At 39.9% G+C, this 21,219-nt stretch overlaps 1 protein-coding gene and 1 long non-coding RNA gene across 3 annotated transcripts in view; one reads left to right on the top strand and one right to left on the bottom strand.

Moving 5' to 3' along the window:
- The window catches only part of slc26a6 (solute carrier family 26 member 6), a 22,537-nt gene extending 3,856 nt beyond the window's left edge, over positions 1-18,681 (top strand). For both annotated transcript variants that reach the window (XM_050066135.1, XM_050066136.1), the window contains exons 5-20: positions 778-953; positions 1,389-1,553; positions 1,915-2,067; positions 2,186-2,268; positions 2,369-2,516; positions 2,604-2,717; positions 5,368-5,445; positions 5,928-6,023; positions 7,668-7,774; positions 7,974-8,043; positions 9,227-9,319; positions 12,235-12,348; positions 12,650-12,796; positions 13,495-13,549; positions 14,637-14,764; positions 18,351-18,681. In XM_050066135.1, the coding sequence (XP_049922092.1) occupies positions 778-953; positions 1,389-1,553; positions 1,915-2,067; positions 2,186-2,268; positions 2,369-2,516; positions 2,604-2,717; positions 5,368-5,445; positions 5,928-6,023; positions 7,668-7,774; positions 7,974-8,043; positions 9,227-9,319; positions 12,235-12,348; positions 12,650-12,796; positions 13,495-13,549; positions 14,637-14,764; positions 18,351-18,374 (1,751 nt within the window). In that variant the 3' untranslated portion in view covers positions 18,375-18,681. The remainder of the gene's footprint in view (positions 1-777; positions 954-1,388; positions 1,554-1,914; positions 2,068-2,185; positions 2,269-2,368; positions 2,517-2,603; positions 2,718-5,367; positions 5,446-5,927; positions 6,024-7,667; positions 7,775-7,973; positions 8,044-9,226; positions 9,320-12,234; positions 12,349-12,649; positions 12,797-13,494; positions 13,550-14,636; positions 14,765-18,350) is intronic.
- On the bottom strand, positions 18,352-19,686 carry LOC126403461 (uncharacterized). Its single transcript, XR_007571316.1, has 3 exons — positions 19,544-19,686; positions 18,782-18,902; positions 18,352-18,486 (listed from the first exon to the last, which is right to left on the bottom strand). It is a non-coding gene; the product is annotated as an uncharacterized LOC126403461 (long non-coding RNA).
- Positions 19,687-21,219: the final 1,533 nt, after the last annotated feature.

The following is a 21,219-nucleotide window of genomic DNA, read 5'->3' on the forward strand; positions in this document are numbered from 1 at the left end:
TGGTCAGCAGTTTAAATGATGTGCCATACTTGATATTTGTCTTCTTCAAGTTTAGAATTCAGAAGTAAACATTTAAGTTGCAGATGTGTCTTCAGTTTCCTCAACACCGCAATCTTTAACTTCCACACACTGTTAGTAAAGCACATTACACGATTTAAAGCTGTGTGTCGTAACAACACAGCACACTGGATATTAATTTAGTTGGATATTTCTTTGTTGAAATACACTTTTAGGGTTATTAACTTCCTCCCCAAAGTGTTTAATGTACACAGGCTTGTAGCAATTTTGTTAAACCAAAGAAGCAGATATTTTCTAACACAGCTGTTAATCTTTTTCACTGATGATTAATACCACAGAGCTGATCTAAGTCATAGAAGTGCTGCAACTGTGAGTCATGTAACATTGTCTGTGCAAAAATGAACAGGACATTTACTTCTGGAACCAGCGCTGCTTGAAACAGCTCATCACCCTTAGGAACTTCATTTTTTTTTTTAACTTATTGCTCATTTCTGTTTGGTAGGTGTAAGTACATCACCTTCCAACAGAATCAGTGAGAAGGGCACAGACAAAGCAAAAATGTACACCAACCAAAATGGTTAGAAATGTTTGTACTTTGGCAGAAGATTATCTATTCACATATGACCCCGTCAGTCGTGGTGAGAAATTGGGTTTCAGGACCAAAGTGGCAGCGAGAAAAACATCTCTCTAAATATCCATTATGTTATTGTACTGTATGGCCAGCAAAACATGTCTTTATGTCTCTGTCTCCCTTCTCAGGAACATATGCGGTGATGAGTGTGATGATAGGAGGGGTGATAGAGCGATTAGCCCCAGACTCCAACTTTATGATATGGGACAATGCGACCAACTCCAGTATAGTTGATGTCATCAACCGGGATGCAGAGAGGGTCAGAGTGGCTGCAGCTGTCACCTTCATGTCTGGATTGTTTCAGGTAAATTGGAGTCACTTGATTCTCTGGTCTGGAAGTCACATACTTGAGAGCAATCTTCCCATTGGGCTTTGCTGTTTTTTGGGTAGATGTGCTGTCAAAACCATCAAGAGGCACCTGCTGCTGAGAAGGAATACATCAGTGAATAAAATAAAATACTGTAGAAATACTAAAAGCTTGCATCGCTATTGTATTTGGGAAGAAGTTCTTCTCGTGCAGCTGTGATGCTACACACTGGCTATCACCTTCGCCTGTCTGAGTAAACAAGTTTGTATTTCCATAAATGTCAATTTCATGCACAGGAGTGAGTGAGCGTCAAGTATGAATTGCTTTCCTGGTCGTCTTTTGAAGCGATAAGTTCATGACTACTATGTTCCTGTTTGTTCTTATTCATGTGAAGCTCCATGAGTTTTTCCATTCTGTGTTATGCATACGTAGATTCTGCTTGGCCTAGTCAAGTTTGGTTTTGTTGTGACCTACCTGTCTGAGCCGCTGGTCCGAGGTTACACCACAGGAGCTGCCATCCACGTCATTGTGTCCCAGCTCAAATACACCTTTGGCATCAGCCCTGTGAGATACAGTGGACCCTTCGCATTGATATATGTAAGAAAGAACATACTCAACAACACATGCTTGTTTCTACATGTTTTATTTATATATTTCTTAATGAGTAGGGCTCAAACTAATAATTTTTTTTGATCTGAGTGATTTCTGCAAGTGAGAGAACATGAACTTTAACTATTATTCCTAAAACTTAGTCAAGCATCTTGTGCTGGAAAGTATAATATGTGTATCCATCTTGTACGCACACTTTTATTCCCACAACATAAAACATTTGCTGAGCTGACAGGTAGAATCTAAAATGAGCTTTGTATGTATTTGGTGTATATTTCTGCTACTTATTTGTTACATGCCTCCTCATATAAGCATTTAAGGAATAATTATATTATGTCTTTCTTTCCAGACTGTGTTGGAGATATGCTATCTCATCCCACAGACAAACATTGGTACTCTTGTGGTCAGCATCGTCGCTATAATCGGCCTCATCCTCACAAAAGAACTTAACGCATACTTGAGTAAAAAACTACCTGTTCCTATACCTGTGGAGCTGCTTGGTGTGAGTATACAGAAATGTGTATGATATACTTTAGGGACACTTAGTTCCTTATAAAGTGAAACACAGACACTATTACACTGGCGCACACTAATGCATCTCTTACTATCTGTTTCCCCAGATTGTTATTGCTACAGTGGTCTCCTGGCAAGTTAACTTGGAGGATAAATATGGGGTGGATGTGGTGGGACTGATTCCCTCAGGGTGAGAAACACACACACCCAACACACAGGAATGTTTTTAAACAAAGCAAAGTGAAGTATTTGTAATGGCCGATGTATTCTACTCTGTCCGTGTCCACCAGCCTCCAGCCGCCTGTTCTCCCAACTGCCTCTCTGTTTGGTCAGGTGATCGGGGATGCCTTTGCTCTCTCTGTGGTTGGCTACGGCATCGCCATCTCACTGGGACGAATCTTCGCCCTAAAATATGGATACAAGGTGGACAGCAACCAGGTAAGGAGGTGATGGATGGAATCAAGGATGTATGGCTTTTTTATGGTTGATATCTTGAATGTAAGTAGTGTGTTTTTCCTTGTTTAGGAGCTAATCGCCCTGGGTCTGAGTAACTCCATCGGAGGAATTTTCCAGTGTTTCGCCATCAGCTGCTCCATGTCTCGCACCATGGTTCAGGAGAGCACAGGGGGGAGGACTCAGGTTGGTATGAGAGGACATTATTCTGCCCTTGTGTAATACATTGTGAGAATACTCTTACCTCTCTTTGCACAGAGCTTTTAGTATAACCAGATGACCATGAGCATATACACATGCTTAACCCAGTGTTTCCCATACATCAATCTGGAAATCCATCAGTAAAAAAAAAAAAAAAATTTTTTTCTTCCTTTACCTCTGGAGGCACAGCCCGGAGTTTTTGACTAACCGGAAGTGCAGGGGCCTCACGCCCTTCACTTCCGGCGGTGCCCCCAGGGAATCGCCGTGTTGTTTACAAATACTTCGGGTAGAAAACCAGCAGAGTTTAGCTGTATATCACATTTTTCACGTCACTATATCACCGTGTAGACTAATCTGATGTATCACATTTTTCACGTCACTATATCACCGTGTAGACTAATCTGATGTTTGTTAAGTCTATAAACATCTGTTAAAAGCCTCCCGTTGCCGGATACGACATGAAACTACTCCAGTTAGCTCAATCATGTTGTAACTCAGACATCTGCTGGTGGATTTTTTTCACGTTGACAAGACGGCATTACTGGAGCGGTCGCTATGGACGTGGAGCTTGCTGTTTCTGTAGGTACGCATTTCCTGGGGACACCTGCACGTCTCGGCCGCGCCCCCTCCATTGTGATTGGCTAAAGCGCAGCATCGTTCAAACTCAAAGCCGCGCCCTCCCCCCCTCTCTAGTCGTCTTTCACACAGGGCTGCCGACAGATTCTACAATGTAGATTGCAGAATCTGTCTTGAGAGATTACCCATACATTGATTTTTTTTTTTTCAAATCTTATACCACTGTCCAGTTGCACGTGGCTCATTTGCTCAGCCCCTCCTTGCCCCGTTCTTTCTCTCAGTTTATCAGACAACAAATGAGACAAGAAGTAGATAGCTAGCCACCCCATGGTTTCTACACCTCGCTACCCATTGCTTTGCTGGGAGGAGAATGGGCAGCAGCTCTGGAGACGGACCCTCGGTCAGCAGCTGCAGAGGCTCAAGTTCAGCCAGCACAAACTCCAGCGCTGGGTGTCATGTCAGGCTGGTGTCCAGCGGCAGCTCTGTGTCTCACTTGTTAGCTAATCTGGCAGGTAGCTGGGGCTGTGCAGTCCCCCAGAACTGGTGTCTCTGCTGGCTGTATTCATGTTGCTGCAGCTGCTGACTGGGGGTCCGTCTCTGGAGCTGCTCTCCTCCTGGCAAGGTGGTCTGTAGCAGCGGGGAGGGAGGAGGACACACTTTGATTTGAGGCTACATAAATGTGAACATGTACCTACAGCTATGAGCCTTTGGTTGCGGTTAGCAGAAGGCTAAAGTAGTAGCAACATTTTCTGTCTATCTCCAAACACTTCATTGATATTGACAAGTTTTTTTATGTCGTTTGTTGTTCGACTCTTTAAGACTCTATTTTTGAGAAATCTGTCATCCTTTTTTGGGGTTGCTTTGCAGTGTAGGCAGTTGTTGCCAATGTTGGAATAGGAACTGTCTCTGCAGGACTAGCCACATTGAATATTTCATTGACTCATCCTTTCACCAGACTTGCATGTGCATCTGCATTTAAACAGCCAACAGAAACGCCCTCTCTCTTTGAAATCACCTGTGATTGGCCAAAGTCTCCCGTCACAGTCTAGATTTTTTTAAAGCCTGAAAACAGAGCCAAGAGAGGGTGCCAAAGTCTAGTTTTCTCTCAGTCCAATTGAAGCACATTATGATAATAATATGATAAAACTGCCTACCCCAGCTTTAAGCAGGGCGATGGCTCAATATCACGATCTTATAGGGAGAGAGCTTGTTTATGTTACATGGATCACTTGCTAAAAAAATCTGTTTCATTCCAATGAATGCCCATATTAGACCTTAAGATGTAGCACTGTAACAGGATGGCAGTACTTTCCCTAAAAAACAAAATCAACACATCTTGCAAAATCATTATTAACACATCTGTTATGCTGCTCTTGTCGTCAACATACTGTAGTCCTGTATTAGCACATAACCTAGTACTCATCCTGCTCCTGATGCACTACTATAAAGTTAAATTTCAAAAGCTAGGATAACTGTTTTCTTTATTTAGTTCACATGATATTTGAAGCTTCTGCTGTGTTTATTGCACACAGCTGAGAAGCATTTCAACAACACTTAGATGAATGCTTATTGGTTTCCATGCCTGGCATTTTTTAAACTTGACAAGAATGTTTCATGAGGTCATTTTTCAGATCAGTATTTTCATCCAGACACTCCACTCTGCCCGTAGCCACGAAACTGAGCTAACTTAAAGGTTAAACAGAGTGAAAAAAGCGGTCATAATTAACGTTACTCTGATAAGTGGCATCATTAAAAAACACTTAGGGAATTGATTTTTGCTCACATAGTTGAAGTCCACCTACACAAACACAGATTTGCTGAGAGGCTAAACCGATTTAGTCAGACAACACCATTAATCAGCTAAGGCCCATTACGGTGGAGAGGAGAGGAGAGGCTTTAACCGATGATGCCTTGACTCCTCTCATAATCATGTACCAATTCACTCTAATAACCACTACATCATTCATCCTTTCTTTTTCTTCTCTCACTCTCTTCCTCTGATCTCTCTCTCCTGATTTCCATTCATCATGCCTCTATCTTCCCTCTCTCCTCGCTGCAGGTCGCTGGGGCTCTCTCAGCAGTAGTTATCCTTTTCATCACGCTCTGGATTGGAACTCTCTTTGAAGAATTGCCGAAGGTACTGTGTGTGTTGGCGCTTGCGTGTGTTCACATCTGTGCACAAGCATGAGCATACACATGTGTGTCCAAGTCTGAGAATGAATGTGTTTGCAAAATTATAAATCGTCCTTCTCCAAAGAGACAACAACAGCTGAGGTTGTGTTGCTATAAGACCACCAAGAGATTCACAGGCTACTTATTATACAGATTATTAAAACATCAGGGGCGATGAATTAATCACACTGATATATCTAAAGCCATTCATCTGAAAAGATAGCTTGTGTGAAGCTGAGTTTTGATATGAAGATTATGACTATAAATGCTGACACTCAGGTCTTACTAGTCTTTGCCATTTGTTAGCAGCCTTATTAACAAGAGCACACAAAACTTTCAAAAAACACATTAGGAATTTATCTCAAACATACAAACTCACCTTCCTGTTTCAGGCCTTGAAACTGGAGTGCACTATATAAACTGTATGACATTTGACTGGCTTTGCAGGCAGTGCTGGCCGCCATCATTTTTGTCAACCTCCATGGCATGATGAAGCAATTCATGGACATCCCTGCACTGTGGAGGAGCAACAGAGTAGACATGGTGAGTGTGCAAAAAGGTAGACAAGAAAATGGTTAATGTTTTGGGAAGATATATCATCATTAATATGTTGGTAACAGGATGTACTGCGTATGGTGTGCATATTTTATTTTTTTGTTGGAGTAAACATTATTTTCTCAGTTCTAGTGCCTCACAAACTATTTATGACATTGTTAGTTCAGATAAACTTTCTTCAGGAAAACCCCGAAAACAAATGATCATTTATCAACAATAATTCCTGTCAGCCTCACCTATTCTCATATTCTATTGTTATTGCTAAGATTCTCTGTCATTATTTTAGTTTAAAAGATGATTTTTTTGGCATTTTCTTTTTATTGGATAGGAAAGCTTAAGAGTGAAAGGAAAAGAGAGTGGGGATGATGTGCAGCAAAGGGCTGTGGGTTGGAATTGAACCCGTGGCTGACATAGCCTTCGTATATGGGGTACCCACTCCACCAGGTGAGCCAGTGGGCGCCCCGTTCTGTAGCATTCTAACTCACTAATCTTAGCATGATAGATCATTAGCACAGTTTTGCACAAGCCTGTTACATTCTGTTATTAGGATACAGTTAACATGATAACATGCTAACTCTGTGCTAACTGTATGCGTGGAAAGTGCTAACAAGCTCAACTTTGCATGCTTAACATGTTTGCATAGTGTGCGTGGCGTGGCAACACACTATACTACAGTTGCTGGTTAAATTTTCCCTAACTGAAAATTTGACTTTATGACTGGAAACTTCTCAACACAGGTAACATTCCCACTTAAGGGGGCCCAAACGGGACGGGGTAAATGAATATATGAGCATGATAAATCAAAATGACCAAAATACTATCAGCTTTCCCTGTATTTTGACGTCATGATAATGTTTCACTCAGACTTGCAAAAATGAGCATGCTAAGTCAGCTTTCTATTGCCATGTTAACATGCTAATGTTTACATGCTGAATGTGTAGTACATATTAGCATGGTAGCATGCCATTTTTCACATAAAAGCAGTCACCTCAGCACTCAGTGGAGTGATGCTGAAGATATTGTAAATTTATAAATTTACTTTGATATATCTTGAAAGGAAACCACAGAAGTGTCCAAACCAGTGGCGGGATGGGTGCAAAGCAGTTACTACTGGTAGATACAGTTAAGATAAAATCAAAAGTAAATAAATTGTCAGGTTTCAGTTGTTAACAAATTGTTAGAAATATGTAACAAAATAGAAAATTTAGGCTAGTGTGACAACAAAGCTAGCAACATGGCTATACATCTTAAAATCCAAGGGATTAATGTGTGAATACTCCAAACTTGTAAAAGCGAGAGGTTTTCCCATTTTTCCCACTCTGCTGACACAGTGTTACTGCAACATAAATCCATACAGCTGATGAAATACACCTTTGTAAAGTTGTCTAAGCTGATAGGGCAGCATTTAGGATTTAGGTAACAATATGGCCTTTGCTGTGGTGCCACAGAAGTCAAACATCACCTTTTCCTTCACTACTAATAAGCATTAACAGCAAAGTTTTATTTTGTTTAATATGTATAACACTTTTGCTTCTCACATGTAATAAATGCTACATGCATGGGTTGTTAGACTTGTTTTGTTTTCCCACCAGTTGTTACTTATCCTCACTCTCATTCTCTGTCTATCTCCAGGTGGTCTGGGTGGCCACCTTCATCTTCACCGTGCTATTCAACCCTGACCTGGGACTAGCCGCTGCCATCGGTTTCTCCATGCTCACTGTCATCTTCAGGACACAGCTGTAGGAATACACTGACACACACCCCCACAATTATACACTAATAAACATACACATGTTCAGTGAGAGAGTGTGTCAAGTTGAACATTAAGCTATCAGTCACTCCACCAAACAGTTCATTCAGTCCTTCTCTTGCAGACCATACTTAGGCACAAAGTACTACAAATTGTTTTTACACTTGTTTGTTTTGTGTGTATTCCAGACCTAAATACTCCATATTAGGACAGGTCCCAGATACTGATATTTACAGGCCTCTGGAGGACTACAATCAGGTATGGCACATTACATTTAAATAATATGAAAGCAGGCATAAGAGAGGCCAGAGATGAATGGAATAATCAGAGCAGATTTTTATGACAAATGCAGTAGGGTTTTTGAGAGTGAGCAGTCTATAAAGCACACCTGACCATTAGTTTCTTTTGTCCCTGACATTATAGCCAAGAGTCAGATAAAGAGGTGTGTCTTTTATGTCAGTTTCCAAATAGAAAAGCAGAATTTGGCAGTAAGTGCTACCTGCCAAATGTGTTACTACCAATATTTATCTTTGAAGGCAGAAATCAGTATTTTCTGTATTTTGAGTATCACACCTAGTCAGAGACAGGAAAACCTGGGATACATTACTGCTTTTATATGAGGAACTAATGAACACAATACATCCCTGAACTATTAATAAGACAGGACATCAGAGAGAATTCATTTCACACTGGTCTGCAATTAAACACAATATAGATGTAGCCCCTGTGAATCTTATGTAACGTCTTGTTTGTACCAAGCAGCATTTAACAGTCAGTGTACCCAGGACAATGTGTGAAAGCTAAAGTACTTGTTTTTTAAAGCCAGTCAGGGAAAAAAACTGTCGACAGGATATTTATATATTGAGTCAGATGCACAGTTAAATTTATGGTGCTAGTTTTAAACCTAAAGTCATGTGGCTCTACTAATGGCAGCGATGGTCTGTTGACATCTATTAAAAAGGTTGCCATGAATTTTAGTTACCCAGAGGATGAAGCCTCCTTACTTTGATGGTCCCCTGACGAAAGTATCTCAACATCTACTAGACTACTAGATTATGTCAACACTTTGGTCAGATGTCGGTGGTCCCTAAATGATGCACCACCCTGAGGTTGACGTGTGGTTTTATGTGAAATGTCTCAACAACTACCGGATGGTTTGCCATAAAATTTGGAACACACATTCATGGTCAACTCAGGATGAACTGTAAAGACTTTGGCGATCCCCTTCTTTCCATATAGCGCCATCATCAGGTCAAAACTTGTTGGTTTGTAACCAACTACCTGCAAGACTTTACCATTAATATCAGCTGTACTTTGAGTTAAGTGCTTATGTGAGCATGCTAACACATTAACCTTCCTGCTGCTAACTGAATGTTAGCATGCTGATGTTAACATTTAGCACAACACCTGTTTGACTGATAAACTGATTGATTGATTTCAGGTGAAGCAAGTGCCAGGGATTTTGATCTTCCGTTCCTCTGCCACCCTCTACTTCGCCAATGCTGAGATGTACCAAGAAGCCCTTGGAGAGAAGGTGAGGACACATACACACACCTACTTAACCTTAAACGTTTTCATATCCTAAAACCGGGAACAGCTCAAACAGCTCTTTAAAGAAGTAAGGACTGACAAATTTCCTTCTGCTGAAGCTCTAAAAATAAAATGTGTCCTCACAAGGCATTGCAGGCACCAGAACACAAACAAACACAGAAATATTAATATGTATTCACATATTAAATGTGGACGCCCACTAAAAAACAGTATCAGACATACAAGCACACCATGATGGACACGTAAGCCCAGATTTATATGAACATACACTCAACAGCTACACACACACGCACAGAAAGAAACCATTCTAGCAACAATCCGTCTTGTCACAATTTCCGTGCAATTAACTCCTCTCTTACAAACATTATTTCTGACACACTAATAACCGACCCAACATTTCACCAATTCATTCATCACGACTGTGACAGACATTGTTCAAAATGTTATCCCACCATTTTCTTCTCTCTTTTCTTCCATTAAACTTTTGTTTAAATACTCCCCTCCTCCCCTCTGTCTTCCTCCTCCTCTTCCTCCTCTTCTGTCACGTCTCTTTGGGGCAAATGGGAAGACAGATTGAAGGAAGGTAGAAAAAAGATGACAAAAGATGGAAGGAGGGTGAAATGCAGAGACTGAATAAGGGAGGGAGATAATGGAACATCTCATTCATTAAAATGTCAGCATGTCAAAGCCACAGGGCTGCTCTTTTCTTTCAAATCTTTGATGCACAAATAAGCTTTCATGGAGCTCCTCTGGACTCGCAGAGGCTGCACGTTTGTTTACGAGGTGAGAAATCACCACCAGAGGAATTCTGGTCATTTTTGATCTTGACAAGTGTTTCTACTCCACCAGTCACTGTGATGTGCAGACTAAAGGTGCTGGAGAAATTTGGGATCACTTACTGCTAGTACTCACTGTCAGCGGCTAAGCTGATGGGTTGTACTTTGTGTAAGAGGATACTAATGCTGTAATTGCATGAACCAGTGATGTCATGCGGCAAGGAAAGTTTTCAGATGTAGATCATAGATTGTTTTTGCATGATTTATTTTTCCAGTGTAACATTGTCTCGATGAGTTAAAATGTCCCATAAATGTCTTTTTTGAGATGCTAAGTGCTATCAGTTTTGTTTTGGAAGAGCAGCAAGGCTTGATTGACTGTAATCGAATTCTGATCCACTTTGTAATTGCCAGACAGACATTTGATTCATGGAATAAAAATCCTATCCGCTGTTGATGACTGATGACCGTGACAGTTTTTCTTGTCATTTCCATTTCCTATTTGCTCTGCAGACAATACTCATTGCAAAGGATGTTTTCTACATACATGGTATGAAAACTACTTCATGTGAAGACTAGTTTATTTAAGCTGCATGTCTGCCAGCATATGGAAGCTGCGAATATTGGCTGACTGATGCCTTTCGTATTTGCCCATCCCAATCTGAAAACAGGTTTTCAGTTGTCATAAAGGATAGGTTCATCATTTTTCAAGTGTAGTACAATAGTACAATAGTCAGGTGCCCCGCCCACATGTGCAGGTGCAACAGGAAACAGGTTTTGATTGCTATACTCATTCTTCCAGTTCATACCAAAAGATCTCTTTCTGAAGTGTTTTTATTTAAGTGATGGGTGACAAAATCCCAACCCCTACTTGCAAAAATGTATTCAAAATTGTATCTACACTTAATATGACTTTAGCTGTGGTAGTAAGACAGATCTAATTGAAGTTACATCAGATAGTTATAATCTAAATATAATATATATCATTTAAAGTCTATCTGGTGTTGTAATTACAATTCTTTGTCAAGCACAATCTTGAGAAGGCAGACTTATAGATTCAGATAAAAGTTCAGTGTCTTTAACCAGGCTAAGGTTGGTAGACGGGTGATTAGTAACACAGGTAAAAGTATCAAATTGACAGGCAAATGGAGTGGTCAAAAGGCAAAAACAGTCAAAAACTCATTAAGAAGCGCTAAGAAAATGCTGGAACTGTCACTTGATGATCCTTCAACAAAGGAGGGGAAGACAAGGACTTCAAAACTCTAAGACACTGAGATACAGGTGAAACACATTAGGGTGGGGCAGGTAATCACAAAGGAAGGAAACTTGACAGGACGTAGGATCTGAAACATTGACAGTCGCTGCCAAAATGAAACAGGAAGCAGGACTTTACTGTAAATGGTTTTTCAGCGGTGCCCTGTGTTTGTGTTTCATACCGTTGAATGCACAAGTAAGACCTGCTCTGCTGGTTTATGTTTGTTTTGTTCTGAGGAATTAATTAGCTTGGTTTGGCTGAACTGGCTGAGATATAAATTGTGTTTCTGTGACTGGTAATGAACTTAATGTCCTGGTATTATTAATAGCATAATAACATCTTATATGTTTTCCTCTTGCAGGAAATCTTCTCCAAAATAAGTTTCTTTTTGAGAATATGTTCAGAATAAATGATGCTTATTAACTTATATAAATGTGGAAAGTAAATACAACAGACAGTCTTCTCGTATATGACTTAATTCAACTTAAAAAACAATCAAAGTAATTTTATATCAACATAACCAGAAAGTTGGTTGAACAATACCCACAATAGGATAAGGATCTATAGTTCACATATTTGGTTTTAAAGAGCTCCAATATGGTTTGTTGCTAAGTACATACAGGATATCCCATAATTCTAGCTGAATTGAGTGCAGGTGTTAAAAGGCATTGGTACAATTTTAAGTTAATAGTGTTTTTTTTTCTTTTTCTTAAGATAAAAAGAACTTTGGACAAATTTTAAAAAGTAAAACAGTGGTGCATTGCAATCATATCAAATACCTCAGGAGGAATCAAGCTTCTGACTGGCTGTAGAAAATGGATGTGAACTTAACTATTACCATGTGTGATTGTCTTCTGCTGTTTCTTTTAGTCTGGCATTGACATTACCAAGATCCTGGCAGCAAAGAAAAAACTAGAGGCCAAAAGACAAAGACTCGAGAAGAAAAATGCCAAGAAAGCTGCCAAGAAGAACGCAGTGCACATGGTGAGGATGACTAGAGACATGATATTTACTGTAAATGATAACTTTTTCCCCCCTTTTCTGTGTCTTATCCAAACATCTACTGAATTCCCGACATATTCCAAGTTCAACTGCCTTCTCATACAAATAATTTTTTGTGTGTTAAACAGAAAAATAAGCATTATTCAAAAATCCCTGACCCTAAATGTTGACATTCATTCCTCGTTATGCAATCACCTTTCATGGCGAGTAATCTAAAGCACAACATTTTACTTTATTATTCTCATGAGTCCCTTTACACTGTATCATGTCTCCTCCTGTACAGGAGGGGGAGCCAGAGGGGGACGAGCAGAAGAACATTGCCATCATTGAGATGGATGCTGAGCCCGACCCCTCACTCCCCAGAGCCATCGTCCTCGACCTCAGCCCTGTCAACTTCCTGGATACTGTGGGGGTCAAGGCGCTACGCAGTGTATGAATGTGGCTATTACATTAACACATGCACACACACACACATACAAAGAGAGAGAGGGAGATACTCATACATATTAAGAATTCAACTTGTTGTATGTGTGTATTTGTATATACATTATATTAGTGAACTGTTCAACAGATCTTCATGTGTGAATCTATTATTTTGACAAAATTAAAAGATCGCTATAAAGAATTTCTATATTCCTGATATTTTTAAGTGGCAGTCTCGAAGATTTCAGTCCTGGCTGATTTGGCAAAACCTATAGTTACTGATGGTAATAGATGTGGATTAATACTACAGGTGTCATAGATCTGGGGGCAGCAAAACAAACTACTGTCATTTTGCAAAAGACAACAGGCAATAATTGACCCTTTTCCATAATTTTGTGAGCAACCATGATCTGATTTTACACTGCACGTGAAAGGAGCTGGTTACCTCACTAGGTTGGAGGCAAAATTTCTCACAAAGAAATATTATGAACTGGCCCTAGGAGAATAAGGCAAACATGAGATTACTAATTCTGATCTTCTTATCTTTGCTACAAAAGTGTCTCTTCAACTAGGACTTTCCTCCATTCATCCCTCCCCTTCCTTATCATTTAGCTCCTCAGACATTAAATTACTTTAAAGTGAATTGTCAGAATAATGAAATGATCCCCAGGCTGACCTTTGCTCTGTGCTTTGTGTCTGTTTCAGATCCAGAGAGACTACGGGGAAATTGGTATAGATGTGGTTCTCGCTGGCTGCCAAAGTAAGTCCCTCTACATCACTATAAAACAATGAAACAGAACACAACTGTAAGGATTTTTGCAGAATTGACTTTTTCTATATATAAAATTAATCATAAAAGTTAAAAAATCTCTACTCCTGTTTACAGCTGTTCAAATCACTGCAGATCTGCTTTCTGTATGTATCAGTGTTACAAAAAAAATGTATTCCCTGAACCTCCCTGCTGATTCTCTTACAACTCCATTTTCCTTTCTGTTATAAAATAATGCTGGATATTCTGTTGTAGATGTTAGAGATCCCTCGGCAGTTCCTCAGAAAAAAACACAAAATCCCACTGGAGTTTTTATGTCCCACATAAGGATTTATTTTTACATTAACGTTCCTGACCTGCTTTGCCAAACACAATTTAAATCCATTCAACAACACCAGATGTTATCTTAGCTGTTTGCCACTGTTATTGTAACGTCTCTGTGATGGAAGTAGTTCAGTCAATGGCCAGCAAACACTGTTCCAAGTTTGCCAAGTCTGGTATGATCTGTGACAGTGGGTCATGAGAAGAATTCTAATGAGTCCTCGGGAAAGGAAGAAAAAATACTGAAATCTGTTGGGGACGGTCGTGTTTTTACTGTAATAAAACATCTACTCTCTGTGTTTATTTTTAGCCCACAAATGTAGGTCTGACTTGCTGGATGGGAAAAAAATGTGGGAAAAAGATCTTACAGACCGCAATGTTAGGAGCCGTCCAATTTATTTCAGAGGATCAGCAGCTCTAATTGGCCTGCACTGAGTTGATAGCCTGTAATGAGAAAAAATGGTTTATTGCGGGTGTTTGAGCTCGCAAAGGGACTGCGAAGAATGCTTGTTTCGCCAGGAATTCTAACGAGGTTCAATTAACGCAAGGACTACCCCTCCCACTCACAGCTCTTTCTCTGTCTATTATTTATGTCTCCTACTCCAAACATTTTACTTTATCCTCCTCGATTTCTCTCTGTTTCCCTCTTTTCTCATCTCATAGACATACTCACTGTCTCTTTCTGTCTTCCCAAAACTTTTTATACATGACTCTGCCTGTGGTTCATTACTGCCTCTCTGTCTCTCCCTCTTTCCAGCTGGTGTTGTGGACAACCTGCAGACTGGAGGTTTTTTTAATGACAAAGTGACAAAGTCCTGTCTCTTCTCCACTGTCCATGACGCCGTGTTGCACTGTCAGTCTGCCAGAACACACAGCAAAGAAAAGGTGAGGTACTTTGTGAGCACGCACACATGCACTCAGACAGACACATCGTCATACATCACAGAATAGAGAACTGAAGTGTGCAAAGACAAGTTTCAAGCTCACTTTGAGTGACGTCAACACTACTTGATGTACTAGTCTAAGGAGGAGGTCATTTAAAAAATATGCTGATGGGTTACAGCCATTACTATAAATTAATTCTGAGTTTGTCATGCACTAAATACAAGGCTACCCATGAGCATCATGGAGAACGTGTTGTCTAGAAGCATACACATATTAGAATCTCTTCGTTATTCTTGAGTTGTTTAAAGGCGACCTCTAACTCACCATGAATGGCTACAGAATTTTGAGTTCAGTAATTTGGTTCAGTGGTGTTCATTATGTCTTTAGTTTCTGATAATGACTTTAGTTGTTCTTTTATCTCAGACATGTTAGGATGTTACATACCTTGACATGTTTCGGCGGAAACTTCCACCTTCCTCAAAAGTGTCACTTGGTGGTGGTTGTGACGCGTCTTTATCAGCTGATTTGTCAATCAGCTGGTATTAGGGAGGCGTGACCGTCCTGTCAAAAACTGGCTGTTGAAATGAGAAAGCGGGACCCAGGGACGATGAACAGGGACGAGGGGGCATACATGCTCTCCCACACCTGGAGCTGCATCCTGGAGAGGCAGCAGATGGACAGCAGGTGGCCTCCCTAATATCGGCTGATTGACAGATCAGCTGATAAAGATGCGTCACAACCACCACCAAGTGACACTTCTGAGGAAGGCGGATGTTTCCGCCGAAACGTGTCAAGGTATGTAACATCCTAACATGTCTGAGATAAAAGAACAACTAAAGTCAGTATCAGTAATTTGGTGTTTCTTACTGTGATGCTCCTTGAAATTAATTTAGTTCTTAGGATCTTTGGGGGCAGAGCAACAAGATGGACACACAACATCATCATCTTATATCATCTTCTAAAGGTGATATAGTGAACATGTTGGTAAACAGTTGAATCAGGAGAGACGTGTTCTGAGAGAAAAGAATATTGATTTACATGTGTACGTAAGTATGAGAAATGTAAAGAGTCTTTATGATTAAACCCCATCGTTATGTCATCTATTCCAGGAGGATGGTAAAGACGTAGTAGATTAGGGTCCATTCTGAATGGGCTTCAAGTGACTTATGAAAGTGTCAAGATTGTAAAAAAACAACCTCTATTTTGAAATCCAGTGAATTTCTAACGCAGAGGTTTTATTTTGAAGTGTCATTTCCTGCTGTAGATTGAGTAGCTAATGTGTTCACATCAAACGTGATGAGAATTTTCATGTCACCTTACTTGGTGAGTTTGAACACTAAAATATTTTGTGTTGACTTGCTTCATACTAGCGAATAACTCACATCATACATACGTGAAATCGCTGAATCGATGAATGAACTTCCGTCATTACGTCCTCAGCACCATACATCGTCAGAGGATCTCAATGCTGATTGGCTAGTGCAGCACGATTGGTTGCTGAAGTTCAGATGTTTTTAACAAGTGAACAAGTGTATTACACGAAATTGTGAACTTTACTTGCATCTAATCGCGTCTTTGCCACTATACAATGACTTTACATGTTATTCACTTTAATTTGCGCCCGATGTGAACGCAAAATAACAGACAGCTACTTGACAGCAATAACAAACTGGCTCAATGACATGGCCAAACACAAGTATGACACTGAATATATTAAACTGTGTGGACCTTGAACTAATGACTAAGGAAACATCTGGACCCCGTGGCTACACCAGTTGGGAACCACTGCTTTAAAACATCATAGAGCTGAGGGGAACTGAAGTCAGGTATTCATTCTTGGTGGGTTTGTCAATATGAGCGACCCCTCTCACATTACACATTGTCATTTGACCTATTGTTAATATACAAATACTCATCAGAGCAGCATTAAGTATTTATGTAGTCAGTTTTACTCTGTTTCTTTTTCCGAGCAGAGGTGTTCATTGTACTAATGATTCAGCCAGGCCTCAATTACATAATATTTCCTCTGCAACAAAAGAGTTTTACATTCTGAATCTTGGCTGCCTGATAAAACACCCCGCCCCCTGACTCTATACAGAATGCAGAGAACTGAGATGTAAATGTTACCAAAGTTAACTGCAAAGTACTGCAGTGAAAATGTATGTAAAACTGTGAATGTAGCAACAGTGTCTACATGCATTATACTGTGAACTGCCTCACTGTTAGATGAAGAGGTCTGACTGTGGTACACATGAGGAATTGGTAAAATCTAATTAATAATTAAAGAGTAAACATCACATTTCTAATTAACCTACCTTATCACTGACAAGAGACGGGGAAAATGACTTTGTTCTCTCAGCAGCCTGCAGTGTTATAAAGATGAATTAAGCTCTCAATATCTTAATGGACACTGATTGAATTGTTTCTGGACCGGTGCATTGATCCTTAGTCTACAGCGTGACCTGGACTGCAGATTGATTGCACACAATGAGATGGTTGGGGGTTGGGTGGAAATGTTATTTACAGCATTACAGTAAAATACAAAATGAGAAACACTTTAATGTATTTTGATGCAAATGCCTTATGTTTTTTTCATATACCATTAAACACGGATACCTAAACATTAGAAATACTGCTAATCCCAGCACACACCATCAATCTCCTTAACACACGGACATTGCATGTGTGTATCTTAATCTTATTTAAACACCTGTGCTTGCATGGATGTCTGCATATTGTTCAGCGCGCGTGCTTTTGTTCCTGCCTGTTCTGTTTTAGTATTTAGCTGGGTGCGTGACTTTATGTTTCTGCTCCCATAGGAGAAATCTAACAGAGAACAAAGACGTGGCAGTGGTCCATGCAACACAGTTTACAGGAGCAAGGGCTTTTCATGGGAGCGAGAAAGAGCTCACACGTACACAAATCCAGTCACTGGCACACACACAAAAGGGATACAAAAATACAGAGGATGTAAGCAAGTGGATTGTGAGAGGAGCGTGAGGTTGGTCAAGGGAACTGTGCAGAGAACAAGAACACACGATAACATGCATGCAGGCATGTGCAAATTAATGAATACATGTATGCATATGCAATCATATATGCAGCATAGACTGTATGAATATATTTCACATGGAAATGGTTTGACATGAGAGAAGCAAGAGGGCGCTTTGGAAATCCATCGGGCCACTTAATTTCACAGAAGCATTTCAGCGTATCAGATGGCAAGCAGAGCCTTACATTCAACCCAGAGGCGCATCAGAAATACAATATATAAAATTTAATATAATGCAGTGAGTGCAAGAATCCCCGTGGTGCCGAACGAAGACATCAGATTCAAAATAGTTTGACTCAGAACCATTATTTCTGAGATTGCAGCATGCTGAGGAAAAGTTTCAGGCAACTTGTATACAGTCGTGTTCCTCCTCATTAACCTCGACTGAGACTTTCATGCCACTGGAGAGGAGAAAAAAAAAAATCTGGAACATATTTTGAAAATCTCCCATCCTCCGTCTCACTTGGTACCTTTGTTCTTCTCTCTCTGGCTCCTCTTCTCTGTTTTGATCTCTCCTGTACTTCTGTTTCACAGGAGATCATAGCGACACATTTGTGAGTCCTGAGAGGAACGATGGAGAATGTTGTGAAGAGGTGCCAGACACTCCGTCTTTATGAGGATATCCGGGACTCCCGTCTGTCACACACTCTCAAACCTGCAGAAACACACACTGTAACAAACACAATATATAAAGATAGAAACAATGCAAATAAATCAGAATGTGCAGTTACAGTATATTAATATGGATTTTTAACATTAAGTAATTAGAGTTTCTTTGATTAGTAAATACCTGCATGCATGGTTTATTTATAAAAATCTGCCAATATTTATGTGCTTATGTGAAAAATAAATATGATATTACTTAGTCAGAAGTTTCTCATTGAATGGAAACGTTCATTTCCTTTCCAAACACAAGCAGTTTTTTGCTTTAGTGACGCAATAACAGGAAATCTGTAAATACTTACCGTATAAAGTCGTACTGATGAAACTGATGCCTCAGAAATGGATGCAGGGTGTTCTCCTTTCCTGTCTTACTGGGACCAGCTGCTTCATTCACACTCAGACTCCAGTCTGCACTTTGTTTATCTGCAGACGTGTTCAGTGAATTTGTTTATACTTTAAAAGGAGGTTGTTCTCTGAGACATTTTCATGTTCTTTTCCCAGATGTTGCAGATGTTCATTACAGCAGCTCAAACAAGAGAATGTAGCAGCCACAGTGGAAATCAAGCCCATAACCACAGCAGATGTTCCCGTACTGTAGCATACAATTCACCTGTCTTAATCCTGTGTCACTTATGTAACTGCATATTTACAGATGGAGTCCATGTTATGTTCATGACCTTTTGTCCTCAGCGTAACATCACATGGACATGGGAACATAATTCTGATTCATTTCAGTTAGTCATGCTTGTTTTTTGTTTGCATTTTAGAGAAAATAAAATGTCTGTAAGCAGTTAGAGAGGTGGGAAGACATTTGTTTCCACCACAAAGGTTTGCACCCACATTGTTCCTCTGTTAACTAAAACCAGGTATAATGAGTCATTGTTTATCGGAACAGGAACACTCTGAATCATATTTAGACGTAATTTGAAAAAAACCCAACAACCTTAAATTCCAGTAATGGTTCTCATTTGAAATACTTTTTTTTCCCCCTTTAAACAAAAACTGATTTTTTTCTCCATGGATTTACTCACAGAGTCCAAAAACAGCAATGAAATTCTACTGACCAAACAAATGACAGCGTGCTGTTTGCCTGAACACTCTAAACAATCTATGTTTACGTGTTCCTGTCAAGGAAGGCTTGTGGCCCTGTGAAAGGTAGTAATGCGTAAAAGCTGGATTTGAAAGTCCTCGGGGCAAAAACTTAAAGAGCATTGCACCTGTAACTACATGCAAAAGTGATGTCACAGTGTACTGACCACGTGCTGGAGTACGCTTCTACATCACTGCAGCAAGGTGGGGAATCAAACCACTAGAGGACATCAAAAACAAGATTTTCAGCTGCTGTTTAGTTGCTCCGTTGTCTTTTTATTATTATTATTATTATTATTTAGTCTGTCATCAACATATAACGGCTTTTCTGTTTTGGAGGAGTCATAATTCTGCCCTTAGTGAGTAGCAAGACTGGTGGCTCAGAGGTCTGAAACCAGGATAGATCGTTCCCTAAACTTAAAGCTGCACTCATCATTTTTTTATAATCATAACTGTGCACTGTATGCAATTTCAAAGTGCTCAACCCACAAAGAATTCTCATCAATTCAGTAGCTCTATGGAGCATTTTATATTCTTTGGGTTTATTTCTTCACTGTTTTGGTTCACCGCACACATCAACCTCATTTAATTTTTATATACTTTATTAATCCCCGAGGGGAAATTTACAGCTGTAAACGAGCACAGACACTCTGATAAACCAGAGCTAAACAGAGCCAAGAGTAAATATTAGCCTGACATTTGTCTGGTGGTCAGAAAGTTAAATGCTAATGTCTGTAGTTGCTGGATGTGTAAATAGGCAAATGTTTGCTAACAAGTTTGCCACGTTAACTTAAAAGTGTCTCGTAGACTTTTCTTGTGAGCAAACAAAAGTTACATTTACATTCAGTGTTAGTCGCGCAAACAAAATGTGTGTATCTTTCATCTCTGACAAACATCTTGAAAGCATTCCTTCCACCAAAGAAAACCTAAAAAGCATTCTGTAAATTTCTTTCAATTGAAACATGCATTGTTTGCATCCAACATGTTTTCACTCCGAACTCGTCAAATACGGCAGCTAGATCAGTGGCCCAGCACTCCATGCCATGACGCTTTAGGTACTCCTCTAGTGTCAGTTTTGGATTTGTCTCGTTATGTGCATACAGTGTCTTCTCAAAATAAACTAACGTGTTCACAGGAAATGTTGGTTTAGGTAACAAGAACTACTTGGTCAGGTTTAGAAAGAGATCCTTATTTGAGTTAAAATGATGTCGACTTCTGGTTTTTCACGTGACATGAACAGCGATGTCCTGGGTGTTTGTTTGAGCCGTACAAACCGATCTGTCGGCTGTGACTGATTGATTCCCGTCATGATTCCTGCTGCAGCAGTCCAAAACTTGAACTCAGTTACCTCAGGGCACAGCTATCGTACCCTAAAAAATAGGCGCTTGGGAACATGTGTCGCTCTGCCATTTGGGCACATCTGCCACACATCTACATTAAAAATAGTGGATTAGAGGGCGCAAAAAACAAAGTTCAAAGCCCGGTGTCTTGTGGGTTGGTATTAGGGGTGTAACGATTCATCGATCTGGATAAATATATTGATTCATCGTCAATGGAAAGTGAAAACATTGATACATATCAACATCTTTGGTTACGCCAAGCGGAAAAGGGAAAGATGATGAGGATATTGTTATTTATTCAGGAATAAATC

This window comes from Epinephelus moara, chromosome 16, assembly GCF_006386435.1.
Source record: "Epinephelus moara isolate mb chromosome 16, YSFRI_EMoa_1.0, whole genome shotgun sequence".
Taxonomy (NCBI): domain Eukaryota; kingdom Metazoa; phylum Chordata; class Actinopteri; order Perciformes; family Serranidae; genus Epinephelus; species Epinephelus moara.